Genomic DNA, 27,756 nt, shown 5'->3' on the forward strand with positions numbered 1-27,756 from the left:
TGGGCTCTGGGAAGTCCTGAGTCTCTTTATTTTCTTTTACCTAAGGTTCTAGTTTGCATTTTATTATATTCACATTTACCTCGGATTGGGGGTTAATTCACAAGACACAGTCACTTGAGGACAGACCGGAGTCTGGATTTCTCTTTGTCCAATAGCAGCAGGAATCCAATGCTCATCATTTTCTTAGGAGGTAAAGCACTACACTTGCTAGAGTAGAAATCGGGACATGTGTATGAATGGAGTCAGATCTCACTGCTAGGGGGATCTTACAGATAGAGGGAATTTAGAGAAGCTTGGGTCCAAATTTCTTACCTTTAAAAAAATTTCAATTCAGAATCAGAGGTGAAATTACTTTTCCCCAAGGGCCAGGGACTGTGGGCCTTTAACTAACAATCCCAGAGGCCGAAGGTGGGGCTTGGAATGTCCTTAAAGGGTGCGCACAGTTCAGATGAAGACTACCATGCCGTGCCTGATCCAGGAGAATGTTTGTTGAATTCTGCAGGGTTGGCAGCACATGGAGTGCCAGGTCTTCTGCCAGCCTCCAAATGCCCTAGCAAAGTGTTCCGTGCCGACCAGCAGATACAATCCTGAGGAGAACAGACCTGAGAGAGGAGCGGGCACTCACCTTGGATGTCTCATGGGATGGATTGAGGATTAGGGCCTCTCATTTTAAAACTGTGAGTGCTGCAGCAGTACTTTAGCAGGGTTCTCTGCCTGATTAATTTGTTTTCCAAAGACTCAAGGGAAGCCTGAGGGCATCAATGATTTATCTCGGCTGACAACTTGACAGCCAATTTTCCAGTGACTTCTGCTAACTGTAAACCCAAATGGTTGCCTTGTTATCTCATATTTCACATAGCCCTGGGGCTGCAATCAAATCTATTGAGACCCCTGCATCTGCTGCATTAGGAAAATGTTGTGTGTGGGGGAATGAGGGCGTAGGCCTGGTTTGATTCGGACAGGAGCACTGCCTTTGGGCGAGGCAACTGGCTTCTCTCTCACCCACGTAGAAGGATAGCATAGCGCCAGCTGCCCGGCCATGATCTCTGCAGGGTTGGAACTAGAAGCTTTCTCCATCAAGCCTTTCCTTTGCACTCTCAGTATTTTTAACCATTAGAGGTTGAACTGTGCCTCCCCAAATTTCCTATGTTTAAGTCCTAACCCCAGTATCTCAGAATGTGACACTGCTTGGAGACAGGGTCTTTACAGAGGTAATCAAGTTAAAATGAGATCACATGGGTAGCCCGTAATCCACTATGACTTGGTGTCTTTATAAGAAGAAGAAATTTGGACACAGAAATAGACACATACAGAGGGAAGACGGTGTGAAGAAACAGAAGACACCCGGATACAAGCCAAGGAGAGAGGCCTGGAGCAGAGCCTTCCCTCACAGTCTCAGAAGGAATCAACCTGCTGACACCTTGGATCTTGGAGTTCTGGACTCCGGAACTGTGAGATGATAGATTTGTTGTTTAAGCCACATTGTTTGTGGGACTTTGTTATGGCACTATGAAACGAATACAGTAACTATCACAGGAATTTAGAAAGCTCTTTTTTTTTTTAAGACTACAGGATGGAGCAAAAATAGGTTTAAGTTGTGATTATCACAGGAAACACAAAGTTTATTCTTGTATTATTATTAATTACTGTATTATTTTCCATACGAACAACTATAAACCTACTTTTGTCCCAACCTGTATATTTGAATTTTATTATACATAATTCCTAAAGGGGGGTATGTAAAAAGGTACAGTCACCTAGAAGTTGAGTGGCTATATCGGATGACCTATCAAAGACTGAAAGTGAATAAAAGGCTTTTTTTTCCAACTTATATTTGTTGATACTTTGTTAAAGTTGCTGCAGAAGCAGCAGAAAAGAGCGTTTTCTGAGTTGAATTTTCAAACAGCCAGGGAGCGCTTTCAAAGGGGCTCAAGTGGAACCAGCCTGGATGGAAGGAGAAAGGCACCTTCGGGGAATATTAGCATCTTCGGTTTTGTGCCTGACTGCAGCTGTAGCCTCCGGTCCACCCTGAAAGGCAGAAGATGCTGGGCCTGTCAGAGGGAGCTGCCTTTGACATGCAGAGGATGCACCCCTGGCGAGTGTGCATGCACAGCACTGACGGGCTATGACAAAGGACATGGAGTGGAGACAGTCTTTTGAGCGGCACACTCACCCTTAATTAGGCTTCAATTCAGGGACTTCAGGAAGTTATACTCCTTGGTCAGAGGGTCTTCCTACCAGTAGGTGGCAGTAGGGTCTGTGGGAACCAGGAGCACAATCGCAAACCCAATTCATAAACTTGTGTGATTCACTTGTGAATCAAGTGTATTTTTTTCTCCAGTGTAAAGCAAAGCTATTTGGCCAACCAACTTAGGAGGGGTCCTGAGGAGTGACACATTTCTCTCTTACATGTAGCACAGAGGAATTACAGGATGTTTAGAACTGAAGGACCCTGTCAACCTGCTCAGGGCTGCGTCTCAGACCGGGATGTGTGGGGAGCTTTTAAAAATACCAATGCCTTGGTTCACCTCGGGTTTTATTTCTAACACACAACATGTACCCAACAGGTGACTGTATTTGTTAGTACAGCCATTTATCTGGCACCGTTCTGTGAGGGTCCAAAATAATTTGGAAAATACCTAACCAACCAGGGCGATGAAAAATGAATGGGAAAATGGGGCTTTGCAGGGAAAAGAAAACTCACAGCCCCTGAGTAAGGCAGAGTAGTTGGTTGAATAGTGTCCCCTGAAAAGTCAAGTCCACCTGGAGCCTTGGGATGTGACCTTATTTGGAAACAAGGTCTTTGCAGATACAATCACATCCACAAGTTAAGATGAGGACACACTAGATGAGAGTGGGCCCTTAATGCAATGGCTGGTGTCCTCAGGAGATGAGAGGACATGCGGTGTCCTGGGGAAGAAGGTCGTGTGAGGACGGAGGCAGAGATGACAGCGCTACAGTCGGAGACCGCCAAGGGCCACGGGGGCTCACCAGCAGCCGGAAGAAGCAAGGAAGGAGCCTTCTCCAGAGCCTGCAGAGGGAACAGGGCCCCGCCAGCACCTTGACCTAGAACTTCCGGCCTGCAAAACCTGAGAAAACCAGCTCCCGTTGTTTAAGGCCCCCAGCCCGCCCAGGTGGTGGTTCTTTGCTACGATGGCCCTAGCAGAGTAACGGCAGCAGAGACAAACCAAAGGCTCAGCCCTCAGACCCCCACTCCTGAGTCCTCCTAACACTGTTCACCACACTCAGGGAGCCCTTATTCTTTTTATTTATTTTTTGTCAAGTGTACTGTATTTTCTGCTTTCTCCTTTCTACCACATTTTCCCAGTCCTCCTCTGATCCCAGGAGAGGGAAGGGTATGAAGGATGACAGCCCTGTTTCCTAGGTCCACGGTACGATTTAAACTTGCTTTTCCTAAAATTCCTAATTTGGTTCCTTTTACGTTTGCTATTTTTTTCCTGCAGGCTCAGGGCCCAGTAGACCCCACATTCACACCAGTAGAGACCCATCTTCCTTAAACACACTTTTCTAAGAGTTGGAAAGGCACAGGAGACCAGCAGACACTGGCTTTCTATGCCAAGAGAGAGGAAAATAAAAACTGATTAAAAAAGGAAAATTCTTGAGTTTAAATTTTTAGCTTTGGTTGTAGTTAATAGGCTTAGTGTTTAATGCTTTAAATTTTAAGTCTTAACAGATGGGTTTAGGGATTAACACATATAAATAGTTGTTGTTCCAAGCAGTTAACCATTTATTCAGAGGACTGCAGGCAACAAAGAGTTAATTATTTGTTGCTAGGAGGACTGCGCCAATCAAAGTGGTGTCTGAAATGCCTGCCCCTGACTCAGGAGGCCTAGGAGCAACAAACCTTTTTTCCCCCGTGTTTCACACCCTTATCCAACTCTTCTCTTTATAAAAAGGCTGGCCTGAGATGAGATGTTAGGACAGTTATTGGGATACAAACCTTCTGTCTTCTCAAACCGCTGGCCATCTGAATAAAGCACCCATAAAGATTCAATCCCTGTCTCTATTTGACTGCATATGTGAGAGGCAGCATGAGCTGATTTTTCTGGTTTCAGAATCAGAAAGAGAAAGGATAGAGTCTGGAGGCAGTGGGCAAGGGCAGAGGCCAGTGTTAGGAGGCAAGAATGAAAAGTGATGGGGCTCTCCGTGGCCAGTCTGGATGTGACAGGAGACCCAGGCAAGCTGCCCAGCAGAACAGCCTTAAAGAAAGAGGACGCCAAGCTAGCCAGTGAGGCCACAACTCACCGCAGAGCTAGGACAAAACAGAAGAAAACACCACAGCCTTCCAGGCTGTCATTCAATTGCTAACTGTGGGCCTAATTTAATGAAAAGCCAGCGTGCCTTTGTAACTCCAACTGCAATTCCTAAACTAATCCTTAAACAGTAGTTTAAAAATGCTTGTTTAAAAAGAAATCCTACGGATGACTTCCTAATTCAGACTGACAGGTTGGTTCATTAATTTGAAGCTTGCATCTCTTGTTTCAGTGTGTGGACGAAAAAGGGGCCACATGCTGACCCAGACAAGCTCAGAGAAGGCCTGCGTGGTGGCCTTGTAGACTCGGGGACCTAAAGTAAACATACAGGGTGGGCTGAGATGGAAACTTTTTAACTAAAAGCAGTTTATGGTGGGTAGTCATGTCCTAGGGAGTTATTCTCTATCTGAACGAAGGTTAATGTTTTCTTTGAAGCCTGTCTGTTTCCTTTTGCATCTACAATAATGCACCTGATAACATGCCTTTGAGGTGTGAGGGTAATCTTTTCTCCTGCCCTCAGGGCAGCATCCTACCAGAGCAGGAACCAACAAACCCTTTCATGTTATTATCATGTTAATGAACCTAACTCGTTTTGTGCCTCCCTGTGAAAGAGAGGTGTTAGTGAATACATTTTCACTTTTATCCAATCCTAAAGATTTCACTGTTTTGCCTTCTCTGGCTTCCCTAATCTATCACCAGTCAATTCATGTAACCCCCTTAGTCTTTCCCTTTGATCTAATAATGTATAAAATAAATGGTGAAGCTGCCATTTTTCAGAGTATTTTCTCAATTCATTGAGAGTTTGCTTCCCGGCAATTGTTGACAGTTTGGCTCAAATAAACTCATAAAAAATTCTTACAGATTTGGAAGGTTATCTTCCTTGACATGTACAAGAGTCACTTCCAGGTGCCCTGGGGCTCAAGCTGTGGGATTCATTTATTTTAGCTCTTCTGCAGGGATACTATTTGGCCAATGACTTAAGGCAGCCAAGCATTTCTGGAGACAAAAAAGGGGCCCCTATTTTGCCCTTTCTGAAATCTCCTAATTTCTCAACCAGTGGTCAGATAGTGGAAGGAAGTGGCACTCTGGTTAAATGCCCTGCAAGGCAACGGCAGTGCTTTCCTCTTCTCTGCCTACCTTGCTCTCACTAAAATCTACCAACAACCTAAGCAGCTTTTAAAACTTTTATTATTATTATTTTTGGTCAGTGGGGAATCTAGTTCTCTGCTGAGAAGCAACAGAATTACCACTGTTTCAGATAAACATCCTGACTAGCAGACAACACTGGTGCAGACAAGGAGCGATTAGACTTGATCCTTCATCTATGTGCCGTTAACCTCAATTCCGATGGAGTCAAATCCAGAAATGCATTTTCTCTTGTTAGAAAGTTCCACCGAATTGTCTAAGTCCCCTGTGACCTAATTTAAAAGGTTTTTCTTTTTCTCAGGCTTTTCTCATACATAATAGGACGATAAGCTGTTAATTCAATCATTTTCACTTCTCTGCCACCCTTCGTCCTATGATCAAAGAGTATTATTAACCACCCTCAGGACACATTCTGTAATCAGGCTGTCGGTCCAAGAGCTGCAGAGCAGAGAACCAGTCTCCTCTACTAGCATGGCTGAAAAACAGCTGAACTCTTCCTGCTCCTTTGCCCATAGCTATTTTTGTACTTCAGACAGCCATTTTGCAGAGACACATATCTGGATGAAAGTACATATTATTGAGAGGATGTTAATACAGAAAGTGTAAAAAGAAAGAGCATATCCTCAGGACTTAATAAAAGAGGCAAGAAAGTCACTTAGTTGAGTGCCAGCCATCTTTCAAACTTCTATATTATTAAAAAAGCAGTCCTGCATCTCCCACTTACCATCCATCCCCAGCTAGTCACCCATGACATTTTTCAGCTGCAACTGCTTTGGTAGTTGTTCTCCTCCCCTTAACACCAAACTGCATTCTACTGCAGGCAATGAAGCTGCCTTAGGAACTGAAATGACAGCTACTGTGACCACTTCAGTACCTTAGAATATCAGGCACTATTCAAACAGTGGAATCTAGCTCTATTGTGAAGACTGCATAATTGTGCACTTTAAGTCAATAGAGTTTGTTCATCTCTGTTGGATACTTTTGAATACCCTAATCTATGTTATCAACTTGAAATTCTGTGGAAAACACATCTTTGGTCACTGGATAAAATCATCTTCTAAAACATCTTCCTTGATTTGAATATTTGCAAATGATTCACATAGCCTGAAACTGCAGAGCAGCGATTTTCAACCTTTTTCATCTCGTGGCAAACATAAACTAATTACTAAAATTTGGCACACCCAAAATTATTTTTGCTAATAGGACAAAAAAAAAAAAAACAAAGAAAAAAAAAAACGAAAAAAAAACCACAGTAAAATTGTTGTGTTAGCTGTTGTCATTTTTTGTTTGACAGTCTAGGGGAAAAAGAGGTCAGTGCCTCTGACTCAATAGTCAGGTATTGCATGTTTTTAAAATTCTTGTAGCACACCAGTTGAAACTGCTGCTCTAGAGCAGGAAGGAGGAAAGGCCTTTTGAAAGCAGTGCAGGATAGCTAGGAACATGGAGCCTGAACCAAACGTTTAAATAGGGATGAAGGAACAATTAGCTGTCTTAAGGCCCCCTATCCTTTGAGGAGCCACTGAGCCACTTCACCCACAGGTGTTGTAAGATACCAAAAACTACAGAATTAATATTTTAAGAGGCTTGGAGAACATTTTATTAATTTGGGTTAAGGTGTGCAGAGAAATTGTGAGAATAGTCTCTGTACTGTGTGATTGGCATAACCAGGATGGCTCTTGGCATTGTATTGTAAATGCAAAGGGGAGGAAAATATGGATCCCCAGACATTCTACCACACCTGTGGGGAAAGGGGTGAATGGCTAGCCAGGTGCAGGAAGAGAAAAGCCAAAATAAACCTTTTCTTATAACTATGAGCCATTTGCGGACATTTGTCCCCACGGAAACTACCTTTCCTATGTAAATGCATGTGGTTAATACGTGTGACTCTGGACTGAGAGATGGTGAATGAACACTAGAAAATATAGGAATGCCTTTTAATATGTAAAGAGATATCTTTCTACCATTGTGTTGATTTGTAAATTTTTTTTTCTCCAAAAGGATGTATGGCTTGCAAATTGAACATGGTCCTATCATGTTAAAGGACATATGACTATAACCAATAGTGGTAAAGGGCTCCTAATTATAATTTTTGCTTCTGTACTTCCCACTTACAAAACTATAAAAACTAGGTAAAACAAAGAGCCGGTGCGCTCTCCCTCAGATTCCTGTTGGAGTTGCTGCCGCTTGGCCAAGCTAGATAATAAAGCTTTGGTGTGTAATCGATGGACCTTGTTCGTGTCTTCAACGTTTCGGATCCCTCCGGACTGGGTTTAACATCCTTTTAATTTCATGTCAAATCACAGGAGAAAGTAGGATAGTTGGCCTAATTTACCTGCACATAATATGGGTATACCCTTAAAATGAAAATTTCAGGTGTTATCTGTTGTGCATAAATTATTTCAGTTTAAATCAAATGTTCCTAAAGGGATATAAACAGTATTCTCCATTAGTACAAATAAAAGCACCAGGGGATTAGGTTACAACTACGGAGAAATAAGTGCTGTACTTAAAGGAGGAAAAACATTAAAGAGCAATCTGACTATGTTTGGTTACAACACTGTCACAGCATGAGCTTCCAGGTGCCCATCCTCAGGTAAGGATGGCTCTGATTAAGGGGACGGGATTCTAAATAGATCCAGAGGAGGGAGAGACAAAGGTGTGGGCAAGATTAATTTTTCCTTCTCATGTTATTTTTTTCTGCTCACTTGTTGGGCAAACAAGTGCATTAGGCTTGCTAGTCTTGTACTTTGCCTGATTGGTGCTTCCCCTTAGGGCGGCAGATTGTAGATTGCGGATTGCTTGCCGCCATTGGGAGGGGCCATTTGTTACTACTGTTTGTGGGAGAAGGGGTCCCCCTCACCCCCTCTACCACCTGTTTTGCCTGTGAGTGCTGAGAGAGAGAAGCGATTTCCCTGCCTGCTTGCTCATTTGCAGCTGGGGGAGACTCTAGTAAACGGAACGGCCCACCATCCTCCGGCTCCACAGTTCCTTTACCGTCTGCCCCAATCCAATGTGAACGTGCATGGCCAGGACAATGGTCTGGATCCTCTCAGATCTGGCAGTGCATGCAAAATGTCAAATAAAACCTTCCAGCACGAAAACATACTCTGGAATTACAGGTTGATGGTGTACAACACTATAGATGTGTTGCCATAAAATTTTAGCTTAACTACTGTGAAGGTTTATGGTAGAATATGTAATGAAAGAGTGAAATTTGGAGAAACAACTATAGCTACTCTGGACAAACCTTATATCTGCGACTCCTTGTAATTTAGAGTAAGTCACAGCTGGACAGAGCTGGAAGGGGTCTTAGAGATGCTTTTCTGATTCATTTCATAAATGAGAAAACTAAGGCCCTGTTGGGTAAACAAGTGTGTTTAGGTTTGCTTGTTTGTACTTTGCATTGGTGCATGCGTGCGTGCGTGCGTGCGTTGTGTGTGTGTGTGTGTGTGTGTGTGTAGTGTCTGTGGAAGGCTGCAGGTGCTTGCCCTCAGGCAGCAGATTGCAAATTGCAGATTGCCTGCCCCTATGGGGAGGGGCCATTGTTTCCGGGAGAAGGGGTATTTTCTACCAGCCTGCTTGGCTGGGGAGTGCAGAGGGTGGTGGGGGCCTGTGAGCCTGGTGAGTCTGGAGAATGAGTCTGGTGAGTCTGTAGTGTCAGGGGCTTGGGAGCCCTGAGTGAGTGGTAAACAGTCTTTTCTGCTGGTTTGCTCGTCTGCCATTACAAGACTTTCATAAACAAAATGGCCCACCATTTTCTGGCTCCACAGTTCCTTTACCTTCTGTGCAAATCCAATGGGAACCTGCATGGCCATGGCAGCGGCCACTGGCCTTACAGCCCCCAAAGAGTGACTAATTCCAAGTAAATGATTATTAATAAGAGGCAGAGACAGGTATACACTCTAGATGCCCATTTCTCTATAATTAATTCATGTTCCATCTGACTTTGTAACAGGTGAAGAGACTACATTAAAGTACTAGAAAAACTGGCAGGTACCGTTTCAGGGACCTATGAGGCCACACGATTTCCCTATTAATACTAAGGTGTTATTTGCCTTTCCATTCTCATTCCCTGTCATGGTGCACATGGGAAATACAATGACATGCCATACTGCAGCAACTAATGTAAAAACATGAGAATCCAGCTTCTATTAAGCCAGACATTAGGGACTGCAAAATATAAAATAATGCCACTCTTCTCATTAGATTTATTTCTGCTCTGGACAATTTAATTATTTTCCATAAAAACTTATTAACATTTAATAGAGTTTTTTTGAATGAATTAGTGACAAATATTAAAAAATTTTCTCATTTTCACTTTTTAACTATGAACTCACATACAGAAAAGCTCTTTGGGATCCTCAATAATTGAATTGGTAAGAGCAGGAACAGGTCCTGAGATCAAAAGGTTTAAGAATAGTTGTACTGAACTATAAAAATAATAGAAAAGAAACGATGAAAGTAGAGTTTTACAAAAACTCTCATCAACAGAAAACTCCCACTCCTTCCTTTTTGGATCCATCTCTCTCTTTCAAAAGCATGATTCCAACGTGATGGATGTGAGACTTGTGCCCATCATCAGTGACAAGTACAGTGATAGGGGCTGCATGGTTTCAAGTTTAGGGAAGAGCTGGAATGGAACTTTGGCTCTGCCATTTGCTAGCTCTGAGAACCGAGCAGGTAAGCCCCAGTCTCCTTACCTGCATGAATAGAGACAAATGTGACACCTACCTTCACGAAAGAGCTAGTGTAAGAAAGGCACCAGGATGGTGCCTGACACACAGTTATGTGCTTAGTTTGGCTATTCTTCTTCAAAATCCTGTGCTCTTCCAACAATACCAAACTGTTTCTCTTACATTATTCTCCTTGCACTTTCGTATTCTGTATTGAAATTTAAAAAGCATCAATGCTTATTAACCCAAATTGGTCTCTGTATCCTTTTCCCTCTGTATTTTCATGCCATGTTACCTTGTTGTCTGACTTTGAATGAGTCATTTAACTTCTCTAAGTCTAATTTTCATATTGCAAAGAAAGCATAATTCTTAATCCAGGCAGCAATTAAGAGTATGGCTTGGGGCTAGTCTTCACTGGTTTGAATGCAAGTTTTATTGATTACTGGCTCATAATAGGGGGTAAATTGCATAATCTCTATGTGCCTTGATTTCCTTGTCTGTAAAAAGGAAGCTAGTAACTACATTTGCCTCATTGGGTTGTTGTGAGGATTAAATGAGTTATATATATGAAGTGTTTAGGACATGCTAGGCATGTAGGAAACACTCAAAAAAATGTGTTGCAGCTTATTGTTATTAGCTACAACATAAGATTAGGCTAGGTCAGTTTTTCTTTGATCTTTGTGAAAAATTTCCACTGTCTTATTACTCTCTACATAGCCTGACTGCCTTTTCCTTTCCCTTCCCTTTCCTTCCTCTTCCCCTTCCCCTTCCCTACCTTCCCTTCCCTTCTTTCTCTTCCCTTCTCTTGCCTTCCCTTCCCTGATTCTTCCCCTCCCCTCACCCCTGTCCTCCAAAGCTTCTGGACCACAACCAAAGCTGTGCTGGGAAGACTAGTCAGTGCACTACACCAGCCAGTTAACCACCACCCCCACCTCTGTCAGTTCCAAACTCCCATGAGTCCTTTTTTTCTAATTGGTCCTAAAGTGCTCTCAATACAAGGAACGATTAATACAGCAGTCCTTCTCTATGGCTTGCTAGACAAACATTATTCTTTTTTGAAATGCTTTGCTTTCAATATCAAAGACATAAAACAATAAAATTAGACATGAATAAAACCAAATAAATCACTGTGTTCTCATAAATGAATGATAATACCAAGGAGGAACAACCAAAATGATTAATAAGACAACTTTTCTACCTATAGAATAAGGGGTAACAGATAAGGAACTGGTACCAGCAATACCACTTAACCACATTTTGATCTTATGTTCCCGTCAGCAGTATCACATGCCCCTGGCTGGTGCAAGTCTGGGTTTGGTCAGGTACACACAAGTGGCATAGGCCCTCAGCTCATGAAGATGAGGTTTCACAGGTTTTTCATTTCAGCATTCTTGATTTCTACTTTCAGATGAAACCACACTTACCATGAGACCAAAAAAAAAAAAAAAAAAAAAAAGACTGTGCATTCTTTTTTTTTCTATTTAATTCCAGTGGTGGGATTCAACCAGTTCACACCAGTAGGGCAGAAATGATACCTATTTTTTGGGGGGAGAATTTTTCTGAAGTTGGAAATGTGGAGGCAGTCAGACAGACTCCCGCATGCGCCTGACTGGGATCCACCTGGCATGCCCACCAGGGGCAATGCTCTGTCCATCTGGGGCGTTGCTCTGTTGCAACCAGAGCCATTCTAGCGCCTGAGGCAGAGGCCATAGAACCATCCTTAGGGCCCGGGCCAACTCTACTCCAATGGAGCCTTGGCTGCGGGAGGGGAAGAGAGAGACAGAGAGGAAGGAGAGGGAGAGGGGTGGAGAAGCAGATGGGCGCTTCTCCTGTGTGCCCTGGCAGGATACCTAATTTTTTGTTTAGTTCGGCAAACCGGTTGCTAAAATGGCTCTTGTAATCATGGTTCTCTCTAAGGTGGGCACCTGGGCAGCCACCCAATGTGGAATTCACAAATTTATATTCCTTATACTTGAAAAAAAATTTTTTTTTAAAATTTTTATTAATTTTAATGAGGTGACCTCAATAAGTCAGGGTACATATGTTCAAAGAAAACATCTCCAGGTTATCTTGTCATTCAATTATGTTGCATTTTTTTTTAACACTTTTTTCTTTTATTTCATATATTTTGTTATGCATTGGTAAAGTATACATGTGTGTTTCTTAGTTAAAAACATGTCTTTTTTCATATTTTAGGATGGTTTGGGGATGTTTCACAGGGCTGGAATGGATTAAATCTATTTCAGTTGTTTTATTTTATTTTTTTAATGGGGCGACATCAATAAATCAGGATACATATATATGTTGCATTTTTTTTAACATTCATCTGTGCAATAGTCTAGTCTAAGTGCCCATAGTAATGTTTATTCTGTCCATAGGTGAAAAAAATTGCATGTGAGGACGCCAATCAAGAAGCAATATGGAAATATCTTAAATACCAGTTTTATTGTTTTTATCAGGTATTATTTAATATTTTTCATTAATATTTTAAAACTCCTCCTTATAACATAATCTAGTTTTATGTACCTCTTTTATTGTTCTTATTTAAGTATTAAATGCATGAATTAATAAACTGCCTTTTGGTATATCTTTTTTTATACTTAAAATAGTCATTAAAGCAAAGAACTAGTTGTTAAATTATTTGAATCCCACCACTGTTTAATTCTCCATCTTCTTGGTTATAAAGAGGAACCAACTCTTTTGTAAAGATTCTGCAGTGATACCTTACTCTTTAAAAGCCCAGGGGCAGTGTGGAGAGAAGCATTGCTTAATGGGAAAAAATTTGGTTTGCCACAATAAAGAAGGTAGAGCCAATGATTATGTGCAGTTCATAGAATCTGGTGGATATAAAGAATGTTGAGCCACAAACTCCATTGGAGATTGTAAATGAGGTTTCATAATATTCTGAGGCCTGTAATAATGTAAAATATAAGCCTAAACAGATAGTGATAAATAGAGCTTGGAGTACGTGCTTGCGCCTACCTTCTGTCAGGCTGTGGTGCACCCAGGTGATTGATACCTGGAGGCCAGTAGAACGGTTGTGTTTAGTAAAGGAACCTCTAAGGGACTTAGGAGAATGATGCCTGCAGGGGGTCAATATCCTTCTAATTCAGCAACGGGGGCTAGGCTTGAGTGATAAAAGGCTCAGAAGAAGCCAGAAAAGAATATTCAGGGATTGTAAAAAAAGAAAAAATCCTCTCATAATTTGTTTGGGGGCCTTCTATTTTACAGTGGGTCAAGGAAAACCTCTCTGAGAAGGAGATGTTTGGGCTGAGGCATGAAGAGAAGGAACAAACATGGGACAGCTGAGACAGTATCCACACAATAATAGTAAATGCAAAGGTCCTGAGGCAGAAACATGCTTGGTCTGTGGAAGGACCACTAAGAAGGCCAGTATGGCTGGAACAGCATTGGCAAGGAGGACAGAGACAGGTGAGGAGGTTAGACAGGTGTGGGAGGCCAGAGTGGACAGGGCCTTGAGGTCTGGGGATTTACTCCAGGAGAGACAGGAAGACACCGAGAGCTTTGGACTGAGGAGTAGCATCTGGGCAACGGACGTCCTACAGAGTGCACTTAGGAAATACAGTGCTAGGATGGGGGACACAGAGAACCATAAAACAGGGTGTGGAGATGTGCTGCTATGAGACAGTGCTGTCGATTCCCGACGTCGAGCTTGCATACTGAGAGGGATGCTATGTTCTGCCTTAGGCTTGGCAAAACTTTAAACAGCAGAAAATTCTAAATCAGTGCTTCCTTGTTTCATGAGATTTTTCGTGCAGATGGACAAGGACGTGTAGAACGAGTGTGAGATGTACTTTCCAGGGAATTCTCAGTCTCCTCTTTTATAGTCTCGTCATCAGAGTATGTTTTTAGGCCTCATCTAACAATTCAGTTAGGCCTCGACCTGTGGTGGCGCAGAGGATGAAGCATACACCTGGAACACTGAGGCTGCTGGTTTAAAACCCTGGCTTGCTGGTCAAGGCACATACGAGAAGCAACTACTATGAGTTAATGCTTCCTACTCCTCCCCCCTCTCTTTCTCTCTTCTCTCACTAAAATCAATACATAAAATTAATTAAAAAAATATTGCCTGACCAGGCAGTGGTGCAGCAGACAGAGTGTCAGCTTGGGATGCTCAGGACTCAGGTTTGAACCCAAGGTTGTGGCTTGTGCGTGGGCTCATCCAGCTTGAGTGTGGGATCACAGATTTGAGCCCAAAGCTCACTGGCTTGAGGCCTAGGTCACTGGCTTGAGCAAAGGGTCACTGGCTCAGCTACAGCCTCTTGGTCAAGGCACATATCAGAAAGCAGTCAATGAACAACTAAGGTGCCGCAACTATGAGTTGATGCTTATCTCTCTCCTCTCCTGTCTGTCTGTCTTTCTCTGTCTCTATCTGGAGATAACTAGATGGACATTCAAGGGTGTCCCCACACATGATCATTCATGATTCTCCATGCAGCCTTGGGAGTGGGGCAGGGCAGGCTTTATTCCCCTCCCCTGTCAAATAAGGACACACAGCTGGAGAGGTTCCAGCTCACACGGCTGGTTGTTGACAACTGAGGGAGGGAATGAGCTAGGGTTCCTGGTGCTGAATTCAGAATCTTCCCAGAACCTGATTCTGTGCTTCTCAGGCTACCAATTTTTTTTCTGTATTTTTCTGAAGCTGGAAACGGGGAGAGACAGTCAGACAGACTCCCGCATGCGCCCGACCGGGATCCACCCGGCACGCCCACCAGAGGGCGACGCTCTGCCCACCAGGGGGCGATGCTCTGCCCCTCCGGGCCTCGCTCTGTTACGACCAGAGCCACTCTAGCGCCTGGGGCAGAGGCCGAGGAGCCATCCCCAGCGCCGAGCCATCTTTGCTCCAGTGGAGCCTCGACTGCGGGAGGGGAAGAGAGAGACAGAGAGGAAGGAGAGGGGGAGGGGTGGAGAAGCAGATGGGTGCTTCTCCTGTGTGCCCTGGCCGGGAATCGAACTCGGGACTTCTGCATGCCAAGCCGATGCTCTACCACTGAGCCAACCGGCCAGGGCCTCAGGCTACCAATTTTTGAAGGCAGTCTTCCCCAAGTGAAGATTCACACATGAGGGGATACAGTTGGGTCAAAGAAAATGTTACTTTGGCAATAACACTGAGGAGCCCCCCTTTGCCTCGGCATTAAGGGATCTGTTCTTTTATTACATATAGGGATTTAGTAGTTTACCCTAGATAGTCTTCTGTATAATGTTCTACATGAACAGTAGGAAAATGTGGCTTGTGAAAAGACGTGCTGTTTGTAGAAGTGACACCCTAGCATGCCTAGTCTTACAGAACTTGCTTGTGTGAACAATGACCTGGGTCCATCTGTAGACCAGAAGGGAAGGCAAAGAAACCAAAAATTACTTACTAAATAAACGTCGAGCACGGAGGCATTATCATCCTGCATTTCTAGAGCATCTGGGGCAGAAGTCAAGTAGATGGTCCCCTCTTCCAAGGTAAGTGTTGAACTGGAAGGTAATCCTTGACTGGAAAAATAAAGAAGAGTAATGATGAGCATGTGTGACATCCAGAACCAAATCCAAGAACACCTCCAAAGTTGTGGCTAAAGAGGCTGAGGTGGGACAGCTTTTTGGAATAAAAAAATATATTTTTGAGAGTTGGAAGGAAATGTGGGCACGCCCGGTTTCACTAGCGGTGAGTTTTCTTTCTCCTTCGGTGGGTGAAACATTTCTACAACGTTTATGAGAGGTGATTTGTGGGTCCTAGGCCTTGTGAGGGAGCACTGCTGTGACTCTTGAGGGTCATCTTAGACTTTGAGTAGTTGGTTCTTGATGCGTAAATTCTCCTCTCACAGTATTCATACTTTGCCAGTTTATAGACGATAACCTGGTGAATCGTTAGCATTGATGATTTCTTTGTATTTTTTTTCTTTTTGGCAAGAAAGGTTTAATGATAGCCATGATTCTCAAACTTCAATGTGCATCCAAATCCTCGGGAGGGCTGATTAAAACCCAATTTCCTGGGCTCCACCTCCGGAATTTGATTCAGTTGGAGCCTATGGGTTTACATTTCTAACAAGCTCCCAGGGGCTGCTCATGCGGCTGGTCCAAGTTCTGCCCTGTGGGTAACAACGACTTACACAGATGCAGAGCACTGCAGTGTGGGTGCTGTGAGGACAGCCTAAATGTGCCCGTACGAACAACGAAAGCCAAAGGAATGCGGATAGACAGTCATATTGAAGTTATTTATGAAGGGAAATCACCTTGTTTTGTCATGATACAAGCACGCACTGTTTTAAGTAACTGGTCCATTTTCATAGTATTTAAATTGGGAATTAGTTTAAGGCCTCAGAAATGTACAATCGTTCTTCTACTGAAATAATAGTTATGTCTTCAACCTGTGGAAATTTGCCATGTGATGGTTTTGCAGGAACAAAATATCTGCAAACAATAGCAAAGGTTGTGATATTGGTGTTAGACAGACTGGGACAAGAGGAACAGTCTTGGCAGTGGGCTGTGGATTTCGCTGGGCAGTAAGCAGGGCTGAGAGCAGGAGTGTAGAAGACTGGCTTCCTCTCTGACTTTCCTCGTGACCAGGGCCTGTCCCATTCTGGGCTAAGCTCAGAGCTCATGCTGTCAGAAAACTTCCATGTAAAGCCATCCTCTGAGTTCCTTGTCTGAGCCTCCCAATTGGATGGAGATTATTGAAGACGTTGTATTCCCCAGTCCTTTCCTTGTCTGAGAACTACACATAATTCTATTTCTGTACTTATCTATCTATTAATTGAAGATACGTGAAATATAAATCCTGAACTTCACAATATTAAAATAACACTCGTGAAAAGAATTGTGTGATCTTACTAAATCAGGTTCATTTGACTTTTTTTCCCCGATCATAAAAGATGTAATGAGAAAATCATAAGAATATAGACCAGTGTTAGGAGGAAGTGGAGGAGGCAATCTCCCATAGGTCTTCCATTTGATGGTATTTGTGAATGTGAGAATCAAAGGACTAAAACCACTTTATTTTTAGCTTGATACATTTTCCATGAAATTCTGGACACATGAAAAGAAGTTCTCTTGTGTTTCAAAAACCTAAGATGGGTTATACAGTATGGGAAACAAAGTCTGTTCTGATTGAGTTTAAAGAGCTGGGTGAATGTGGTCTTTTCCCATCTAGCTGTTGACTTTATATTATAAACCTTCACAGGTTTCTTGGGTTAAGTAAACCAACAGTCTTCAAGAGGGCCGCTATATTGAGAGGCACTGTAGCAATAAATTTTGCTCAGGTTATTTTTTTGGATCAAAACAATGGTGCAGTTATGAGCTTTATTTGACTTCCGCCTTTCAACTGTTAAGATGCCATCCACTACTCCTGTGGGTAGAAAATGACCTTGGCTGGTTAAACCTTATAAGAAAGATAAATTCTTTATTTATTTAGTCCTCAAAACTAAAATCAAGATGGTAAGAAAATATGTAATGGTGTGCATCTTAATTTTTATTTCTATTTTTAAGGGGCAGTTTGTAGTTTTTATATAATTAAATAGAATTAAAAATATTTAATTTGTATTTATATAATTACCACATTTCCCCATGTATAAGATGATTCCATGTGTAAGACACAACTTAATTTGGGGTGTGAAATTTGAGAAAAAATGTATTACATAAAGTTATTGAACTCTAGTCTTATATTCATCATAAAATTCATACAACTCCTCATCACTGTCAAAACTCCCATCCATTATCTTGTCTTCATCTGTATCTGATGACAAATTACTGTCTTCCACAATGAGTGCAAAAACAAGTGCAAAAAAATCGGGAAATGCAAGTAAAAAGATCTATAACCACTGTATTAGATGCACCCAATTTTTAGACTCCAAATTTTTTGAAAAAAAAAAAAAGTGGATCTTATACATAGGGAAATATCGTAAACCTCTAATGGATACTGGGCTATTTTGTAAACATATAATTTGTTTGATGAGATTCAAAACTAAGTTTTCCCCTTCCTGTCTGAGTTTTTAGTTATGACTTGCATTGATTTCTCTCCTAAGATTAAGGATATAACCAAGAATATTCTGGAAGTCCTTTTCTTTTTAAAATTATTTAAATGAACTACTTGTAGTGTAAAATATAGCCAAGAAGTAATCCTCCTCTTTCTGTTGTCCTCTTGTGACCCAGAGATTCACTTTTCTAGAAGTAAACACAGGTTGCAAATATTTCTCAATCTAATATTTATCTTTTATTTTTTGAAAATTATGAGTAGCCATGAGCATGTGTAATACAAAATTAAAAGAGAAAAGAAACCTAGAATATTCTTTGAGATTTAACAGCTACATTTATGAATTATTTTAGTTAAAATTCAATAGGATTACAGAAAAATTTCCTCAGTATCACCTGGTCAAAATTTGATAAAATATAATAGGCATATATATATATTTATTTTTTAATTGTTATTTACACTGTTTTTCACATGTATTAGAACAGTTTTCTATCCTAGTAAGTAGAATATTCTTACACAGTGAGACAGCACTTCGTACCCACTAGGATGGCTATAAAAACAGACAGAAAGTGTTAGAGAGGATGTAGAGAAATTGGAGACCTCCTGCATTGCTGATGGGAAGGTAAAATGGTATAGCAACTTTGAAAAATAGTTTCCATGCATGGGTCCTTAAATCTTAAAACCATCTGAGCCAGCAATTCTACTCTAAGGTATATGTCCAAGAAAAATGAAAAAATATATGTCCACACAAAAACTTGTGCATTAATTTTCATGGTAGCAGTATTCATAATAGCCAAAAAGTATAAATAACCTAAATGTCTACCACCTGATGAATAGATAAATAATTAACACAATTAAATATTTTTGGGCAATAAAATGAAGTACTGATATATGCAATATGGGTGAACATTGAAAACATGCTTAAAGAAGCTGATCATGAAAGACTGCCTGTTATATGACTTAATTTTTATGTGAAATGTACAGAATAGGCAAATCTATAGAGACAGAAAGCAGATTAATGTTTCTAGGGGCAGGATATGGGGTATAGAGAATGACTGCTGCTATTATGTCTGGGGTTTCTTTTTGGAGGAGCTGAAAATGTTCTAAAATTAGATTCTAGTGATAGGTATACAACTCTGGGAATATACACACACAAAAAAATCATAAAACTGTATACTTTAAATGAATGAATTTTATGGTATGTGAAATATATCTCAAAAAGCCTGACCAGGCAGTGGCTCAGTGGTTGAGAGTTGGACTGGGATGTAGAGGACCCAGGTTTGAAACCCCAAGGTCACCAGATTGAATGTGGGCTCAACCGACTTCAGTGCGGGCTCACCAGCTTGAGCGCAGATCGCTGGCTTGAGCGTGGGATCGTAGACATGACCCCATGGTCGCTGGCTTGAGCCCAAGGTCGCTGGCTTAAGCAAGGGGTCACTCGCTCTGCAGTAGCCCCCCATTCAAGGCATATATGAGAGAGCAAGTGATGAACAACTGAGGTGCCACAACAAAGAATTGATGCTTCTTATCTCTCTTCCTTCCTGTAAGTCCCTATCTGTCTTTCTCTTGGTCTCTGTCGTCCCCCCCAACCCCCAATAAAAGGTTTTATGAAGCACCTAAGGGTCATGATTTTAAACTTGATCTCTCAGCACATGGTATTAGAAGTAACAGAAATTTGATAGATGTTTTAGGTCACATTTTAGAACTATGTGTTTTGAATAAAGCCCAGATTTATTTACTATTCAAAAGATTTTTTTCTTTTTCCTAATAGAAAAAAATATTCCAGTTGACCTGATAACATGAGAGAATTGGGCTGTGAGGTTTCAAGCCTGAAATGAAGAGACCATGCACGCAGCCAGTGGAAGCCTGGAGAACCTTCTATAATGTCACAGGGCCAGCACTGGTACTGCATAGAACACCAGTAAGTGGACCTCCATTCTGGAGGATGTCCAGCCTAGAGGTTGCCAGCTGTTGGCCCACAAACCCAGTCTGGCTGGGAAAAGTTTGTTTTAAACCCAAATAGATTTTTTGAGGTTGAATCATTGCTAAATTAAGAAGTAAGAAATTCCACAAAAACCTAGTTTTCTACCACTTATGAGAAACCAGAACAGCTGGCAATTCTGAGTAGCAATGAGGTTGTGGCTGCCTTCCTGAAACTGGGCGTGTTTTCTCTCGTTCTCTAGGGTCCCCACTACTCCCTCCTACATTGTACCTGGCCCGCTCTACTCACTGGCATCATCTCTGTCTGGCCTCTCTGCGTACTTGTCAGCCCAACACTTCTGCTTCACAGATGAGGAAGCTGAGGCCCAGGGAGGGGCAGTGGCTTACCCCAAGTCACACTGATATCGACTGAGTTAGGACCTGAACTTTATTTTCTCATTAAGTACCTTTTTAATGGTCATCTCTGCTAAAACTTGCCAGAACCAAGGTAGTGAAGGCACTGTGCCTAGGAACTTGAAAATAATCCTAAACCAGCAAAAACAAGTGCAGTGTATGATGTTTAATGTGAGCGTGGTGATCTTTGTTCTCTTGAGAAGAGTAACGATGGACCGAAAGGTTAGAGGAAAAAATAAGTAGGCAAAATATGCTTTACAAAGCAACATTTAAAAAAGTTTTTAAAATTTATTTTAGGGGGGGGGAGAGAGAGAGAGAGAGAGAGAGAGAGATGGAGACAGAGAGAGAAAGAGAGAGAGAAGGGGTGAGGAGCTGGAAGCATCAACTCCCATATGTGCCTTGACCAGGCAAGCCAGGGGTTTCAAACCGGCGACCTCAATGTTCCAGGTCAATGCTTTATCCCCTGTGCTACGAGAGTCAGGCCAAACCAACATTTTTAAAAAGTTATAATATCTTTATTATTTTAAATTTAAACTGGGTGTTTCATAAACAAACAAAATTCAATGATCAAAGTTTGGAAACATTGTATATTATTTGTTGTTTTGCACTTAAAAATATATATTTATAGTATAATTTTTAAAAATTAATTAGGGTAACATTGGTTAATAACATTATATGTTCAAGTGTATGATTTCATACTACATCATCTATTTATTACATATTGCACTCACCACCCAAGTCCGGTCTCCATATATTTGACCCTCTTTGCCATCTTCATCCTCTCACCTCACTTCCCCCTGGTAACCACCCTACTGTTTGTGTCTATGAGTTTGTGTGTGTTGTTTGTTGCTTTATGTTTAATATCCACATATGAGTGAAATAATGTGGTTCTTGTCCTTTTCCATCTGACTAGTTTCACTTAGCATGATAGTCTCTCTTTTCCCCCCTTCTTTTTCAAGTGAGAGAAGGGGAGACAGAGAGACAGACTCCTGTGTGCGCTTCAACTGAGATCCACCCGGCAAGCCCTGTCTGGGGCCCATAATTCCAACTGAGCTGTTTTTAGCTCTTGAGGCAGAGGCTCCACAGAACCATCCTCAGCACCTGGGCTGATGCACTAAAACCACTCAAGCCATGGCTGCGGGAAGGGGGGGGGGGAGAGAGAGAGAGCGTGCAATGGGGGAGGGGTGGAGAAGCAGATGGTCACTTCTCCTATGTGCCCTGACCAGGAATCAAACCTGGGACATCCACATGCCAGGCTGATGTGCTACCACTGAGCCAACTGGTCAGCGCCTCAAGATACTCTCAATATGCATCCATGTTTTTGAAAATGGTAATATTTCATCATTTTTTATGGCTGAATAGCATTCCACTGTATGTATATGCCACATGTTCTTTATTCAGTCATCTGTAAAAGGACATTTAGGTTGTTTCCATGTCTTTGCTATTGTGAATAATGTTGCAATAAACATAGGGGTATGTATATCTTTATGAATAAGTGTTTTCAAAATTTTCAGGTAGATACCCAGAAAAGGGATTGCTGCTCTCATAGTAGCTTTATTCTCAATATTTTGAGGAATCCTCAAAAGATTGGTGCATCCAGAGTGGCTGCACCAATTTACCTTATTCCCCATGTATAAGATGCACTTTTCCCCCCAAAATTTGGTGTCTAAACACTGGTGCATCTTATACAGTGGTTGTGGCATTTCAAATGCTGTGGATAGAACTGAGGATGAGGCAATACATTAAGACAGTGATTTGTCATCAGACACAGATGAGGACAAACTAATGGATGGGAGTTTTGATAGTGATGAGGAGTTGTATGAATTTTATGATGAACAAAACTTGAGTTCAATAACTTTATGTAATACATTTTTTTTTCAAATATCGGGCCCCAGAATTAAGGTGTGTCTTATACATGGGGAAATACAGTACATCCCCACTAGCAGGGAAAGAGGGTTCTCATTTCTCCTCCTCCTTTCCATCACTTATTTCCTGTCTTATTTATAGTAGCCATTCTAATAGGTGTGAGGTGGTATCACATTATGGTTTTGATTTGCATTTCCCTTATAGCCAGTTGAGCATCTTTTCTTATATCTGTTAGTCATTTATATGTCTTGTCTGTTCAGGTCCTCCACCCTTTTTTATTTTTTTATTTTTAGGAGAGAGGAGGGGAGATATTGAGGTAGACTCCTGCATGCACCACAACCAGAATCCACCTGGCAACCACATCTGGGGCTGATCCTTGAGTACCAAGCTATTTTTAGCACCTGAGGCTATCCTCAGCAGCTGGGGCCATGCTCAAACCAACTGAGCCACTGGCTATGGGAGGAAAAGAAGGGGAGAATGGGGAGAAAGAGGGGGGAGAAGCAGATGGTCACTTCTTCTGTGTGCCCTGACTGGGAATTGAACCCACACACCAGGCTGACGCTCTATTCACTGAGTCGCTGGTTAGGGCTGCCATTTTTAATTGAATTGTATGGGATTTTTTTTGGATTGTATTAGTTTTTACAGATTTTGGATCTTAGCCCCTAATTGGAGGTATCATTTGTAAATATCGTCTCCTACTTGTATGGCTGGCTGCCTTTTTGTTTTGTTGATGGTTTCTCTTGCTGTGCAGAAACTTCATAGTTTGATGTGGTCCCATTCATTTATTTTTTTGCTTATATTTCTCTTGCCTTTGGGGTCAAGTTCACAAAAACTCCTCTGAGACCTTGAGACCAAGGTCTATGAGTACCCTTATTTTCTTCTATGTATTTTATTGGTTTAGGTCTTATTATCAAGTCTTTAATCCATTTTGAGTCAATTTTTTGTGTATGGTGTCAGGAGTTTAGTTTCATGAAAGCATATGACTTTCCAAGTGTCCCAGCACCATTTACTGAAGACGCTTTCCTTTCCCCATTGTATCTTTTTGGCTCCTTGGTCAAAAATTAGTTGCTCATATGTATGTTTATTTCTGGACTTTCAATTCTGTTCCATTGGTCTGTGTGTCTATTTTTTCTGCCAGTATCATGCTTTTAAAATTATTGTAGCTCTGTAAGATAATTTGAAGTCAGGGAGTATGATGCCTCCAGAAAGCAACATACTCTTGATCCTCAAAGAATTAAAAATAGAATTATCTTATGATCCCGCAATTCCATTTCTGGGTAGGTATGCAAAAGAATTGAAAACAGACTCTCATGCATTTATTCACACACTGTTATAGACTGAATAGTGTCTCTTCTCTCACCGCACCCACAAATTCATATACTGAAGTCCTAACCTCCAGCACATCAGAATGTGCCTGTATTTGGAAATAGGATCTTTATGTAATTAAGGTTACATGAGGTAACCTTATTACATGAGGTAATTGGGGTGACCTGTAATCCAATATGACTGGTGTCCTTATAAAAAAAAGAGAAGATTAGGACTTAGACGCACAGAGAAAAGACTGCGTGAAGACAGCCATCTACAAGCTAAGAAGCAAACTCTGTTGACGCCTTGATCTCGCACTTCTAGCCTCCAGAACTGTGAGAAAATAGGTTTCTCTTATTTAGGTCACTTAATCTGTGTTATGGCAGCCCTCAGAAACTAATACACCCATGTTTATAGCAGCATTATTCACAGTAGCCAATAGGTAGAAGCAATCCAAGTGTCAATCAATGGGTGAATGGATAAACAAAATGTGGTATTACATACCATGGAATATTAGTCAGCTTTAGAAAGGAAGCAAGCCCTGATACATGCTATAACATGGAGGAACCTTGAGGATACTATGTTAAGTGAAACCAGCCAGACATAAAAGGATAAATACTGTATAATTCCACCTATATACAGGACCTACAATAGTTATATTCATAGAACTAGAAAGTAGAAAAGGGTAGGTGGAGACTGGGGACTAGAGAGTTGTTAATAGGTATAGAGTTTTTATTTTGCAAAATGAAAAATGTTCTGGTGGTTGGTTGTATGACAATATCATTGTACTTGATATTACTGTACTGTGCACTTAAAATGGCTACGATGGTAAGTTTTCTGCTATGTGTTGTTTACCACAATTATAAAAAGCAACACATTTAAAATATAAGAAATATCTAATATTTAACAGGAAGAAAGGTATTTAAGCTTCCATTAGTTTAATACTTAAGGCCTGACCTGTGGTGGCGCAGTGGATAAAGCGTCGACCTGGAATGCTGAGGTTGCTGGTTTGAAACCCCTGGGCTTGCCTGGTCAAGGCACATATGGGAGTTGATGCTTCTTGTTCCTCCCCCCCTCTCTAAAAATTAATAAATAAAATATAAAAAAAATACAGAAATGCTTAAACAGCATGACATATGTGAAAAAACTACAAAATATACAGCCCTATATAATTAGGCATTTATATACATATATATATAATTTTTTACAAAGCCAAAGAGTCAGAGAGAGGGATAGATAGGGAAAGACAGACAGGAACACAGAGAGATGAGAAGCATCAATCATCAGTTTTTCGTTGTGACACCTTAGTTGTTCATTGATTGCTTTCTCATATGTGCCTTGACTGTGGGCCTTCAGCAGACTGAGTAACCCCTTGCTCGAGCCAGCAACCTTGGGTCCAAGCTGGTGAGCTTTTGCTCAAACCAGATGAGCCCGTGTTCAAGCTGGTGACCTCGGGGTCTTGAACCTGGGTCCTCTGCATCCCAGTCTGACACTCTATCCACTGTGCCACCGCCTGGTCAGGCTAATTAGGCATTTATATAGTAAAAGCCCATTAAGTATATTCTGAATAACCTGACTTATTAACATGTCTTGGCATTGAGTGAAAGCTACAAACCATTTATTTCATTTATCTTTATATTTGTTATCCTCATTATTTAGTACATCTAGAGTGAGATCGGAGTACAGAACTAGCATGTCACTTCCTAAAAATCTTAGTTTAGGTACTATCACCTCAAGAAGAATAAGAATACACTTTAGGGAAGCAGACACTTGAGCTGGTAACGCATGACAGTAGAGCATGAACTTTCGAACCAGGTAATTTAGCTTTGGATTCTGGCTCTTCTACTTAGTTGTGTGTGATACTGGATGCATTTGTCAATCCTTCTTAGTTCTAGTTTCCCACATGTAAAATGAGAGTAATACTGTCGAGTGTGCAGGGTTACGGAGTGATTAGCGACAATGAACATAAGGCACAAACATCCACTTAGGTGCTAGGATGTAGAAGAGATCAAAATAAAAAAGCTCTGCCTCATGGAATTTATGTAGTATTGAGGGAGACAATGAGATAAATACTTAAAATATTATTTATGTTGATCCAAAGTGCTAAGGAGAAAAACAAAGCACAGAAAAGAGATGGAAGTGAGTGAGCAGCTTGGGCAGACCCCCCTTGATCTGTCTTAGGAGTGTGTAGGCAGGCGTCTCCAAACTACGGCCCGCGGGCCGCAATGCGGCCCCCTGAGGCCATTTATCCAGCCCCCACTGCACTTCTGGAAGGGGCACCTCTTTCATTGGTGGTCAGTGAGAGGACCACTGTATTTGGCACCCTCCAATGGTCTGAGGGACAGTGAACTGGCCCCCTGTGTAAAAAGTTTGGAGAGCCCTGGAGGGTCTCGGTCTGAGTCAGACACTGGGGAGAGTACATGTCCCGTACACTCCCGAATATCTCACTCCAGCCCCTTTATCTGGGTTTGAACAGGCACCCCCACTCCCTGCCCCCTCTCCCTAAAGTCATATTCTAACTGACACTCTTTCCTTGGTTTCTCGAACTTCTTTTAAAGGCTGGGGGTGGGTAGTCAGCTAACCACTGCAAAACTGGTGTTTGACCACTTCCTTTGTAAGTCCCGTAGTCTCACACCTTGCTTTTGTAATGTGGGCCTCAGCAGAAACTGATAGCAAAAATATTTCATTTACACATTATTTTTAGCAAAGATATTAGTAAGTGTTATACACATTCTTGAAGATAAAGGTGTATTTTTTCCTAGTCAAGAAATCATTCACATAGGACATAAGGTATTATTTGGGCTAAGAACCTTCATACTTAAATATGAATGTTTATTGCTACTTAAAACCATTGAAGAAATGTAACTGTTGATAGAGTAAGGAGGTAATACAAGAATACATCACCCAACCCAAATAAATGCATCCAGAGCCTTCCTTGATGATGCCTCAAGTAATACAGATAAGATATGTTTTAGAAAGGATTTTTACTTAAATGTTTGTGCCACTGATCAATTTCGTGTTTGTTTCTACTCACTTCTGACATTGAAGATATTCCTGCTATTGTTCTGTCTTCTTACTGGTTGTTGGTTTCCTGGGCACAAGCCTATTTGGAATCAATTTCTAATTTCTCTGGCTGAGAGTTCCCCAGATTCCACTTTAGGGATAAGTTATAAGCAAGGGCACCTCTCTTGGGAGGAATGGCCTCAAAACCCAGTGGTCAAGTCAGAGGCCCTGCCATTCCTCAGCCTCATAGCTTGGAAGATCCATTTCTGGAAGCAGTGGTAAAGCCGTGACTGTGTTTAAGAGTCTGGCTGCCTGCCTGGGTTCTGCACCATGAAGTTTTGCCACAATTGCCTCAATTCAGACTGAGGGCTAATTGCCCCTAATGTGCAACAAGACACTCTGGAAGCTTCATCTGCCAGGTCGGCTCTTTCCTTGTAAAAGCAGAGGAGCTGCCATGCCTCCTCAGATGCTCTGTGCTCTGCTCTCTGCATGGTCGCAAAGCTGTCACAGGTAAGACAGACAAGAGGGGGAAGTTCCCGTCCTCCTAGCAGACTCTCTCTGGGAGCAGACCTTAATGGGACTCTGATGCCACACAGGCCTCTCTGTCATTTAAAAAACGCTCTTTCTGTTACCAGCAGCATTAGTTTGACTTCACTGGAGAGCATTAGCCTGGCTGGACTGCTGAAAACAGTCATCAATAATTTTATAGCCTGGAACACTCTGATTTCTGTTTGCAGACCTAATGAGCGTTTTACAGCTAGTTAGCATGTGGACATTTGCTCAGAGAATGTATGGTACAACCCACAGGTTTTTGTCTTTTACAAGTCATCCTCTCACTGATGTTTTAAAATCAAAGTAATAACATTATAATATATCATGTGATACAGATGATGATAAACTAAATTACCTCTTGCCCCAACCCCCTTACCCCCTAGGGCAGTTCCTTTTATGACATCCCTTTCTAGCTCTTGTGGTGGTTCCCTTTATATCTTTTTTTCATTTAATCATATACTTTAATTTTTAATTTAATTTATCGGCCTGACATTGGTTAATACAATCATATAGGTTTCAGATGTACAATTCCATACACATCATCTGTACACTGTACTGTGTTGGCCACCCTCAGTCCAGGCTCCCTCCATCCCCCTTTGGGCCCCTTCACCGTCCTCTACCCGCTCCC

General features: G+C 41.7%; 1 protein-coding gene across 2 annotated transcripts in view; it reads right to left on the bottom strand.

Annotated features, from left to right (window-relative positions):
• The window catches only part of PIP5K1B (phosphatidylinositol-4-phosphate 5-kinase type 1 beta), a 387,055-nt gene that overhangs the window by 18,266 nt on the left and 341,033 nt on the right, over positions 1 to 27,756 (bottom strand). For both annotated transcript variants that reach the window (XM_066257135.1, XM_066257136.1), the window contains exon 14: positions 15,478 to 15,595. In XM_066257135.1, the coding sequence (XP_066113232.1) occupies positions 15,478 to 15,595 (118 nt within the window). The remainder of the gene's footprint in view (positions 1 to 15,477; positions 15,596 to 27,756) is intronic.

Source organism: Saccopteryx bilineata, chromosome 2 (genome assembly GCF_036850765.1).
Source record: "Saccopteryx bilineata isolate mSacBil1 chromosome 2, mSacBil1_pri_phased_curated, whole genome shotgun sequence".
Lineage (NCBI taxonomy): Eukaryota > Metazoa > Chordata > Mammalia > Chiroptera > Emballonuridae > Saccopteryx > Saccopteryx bilineata.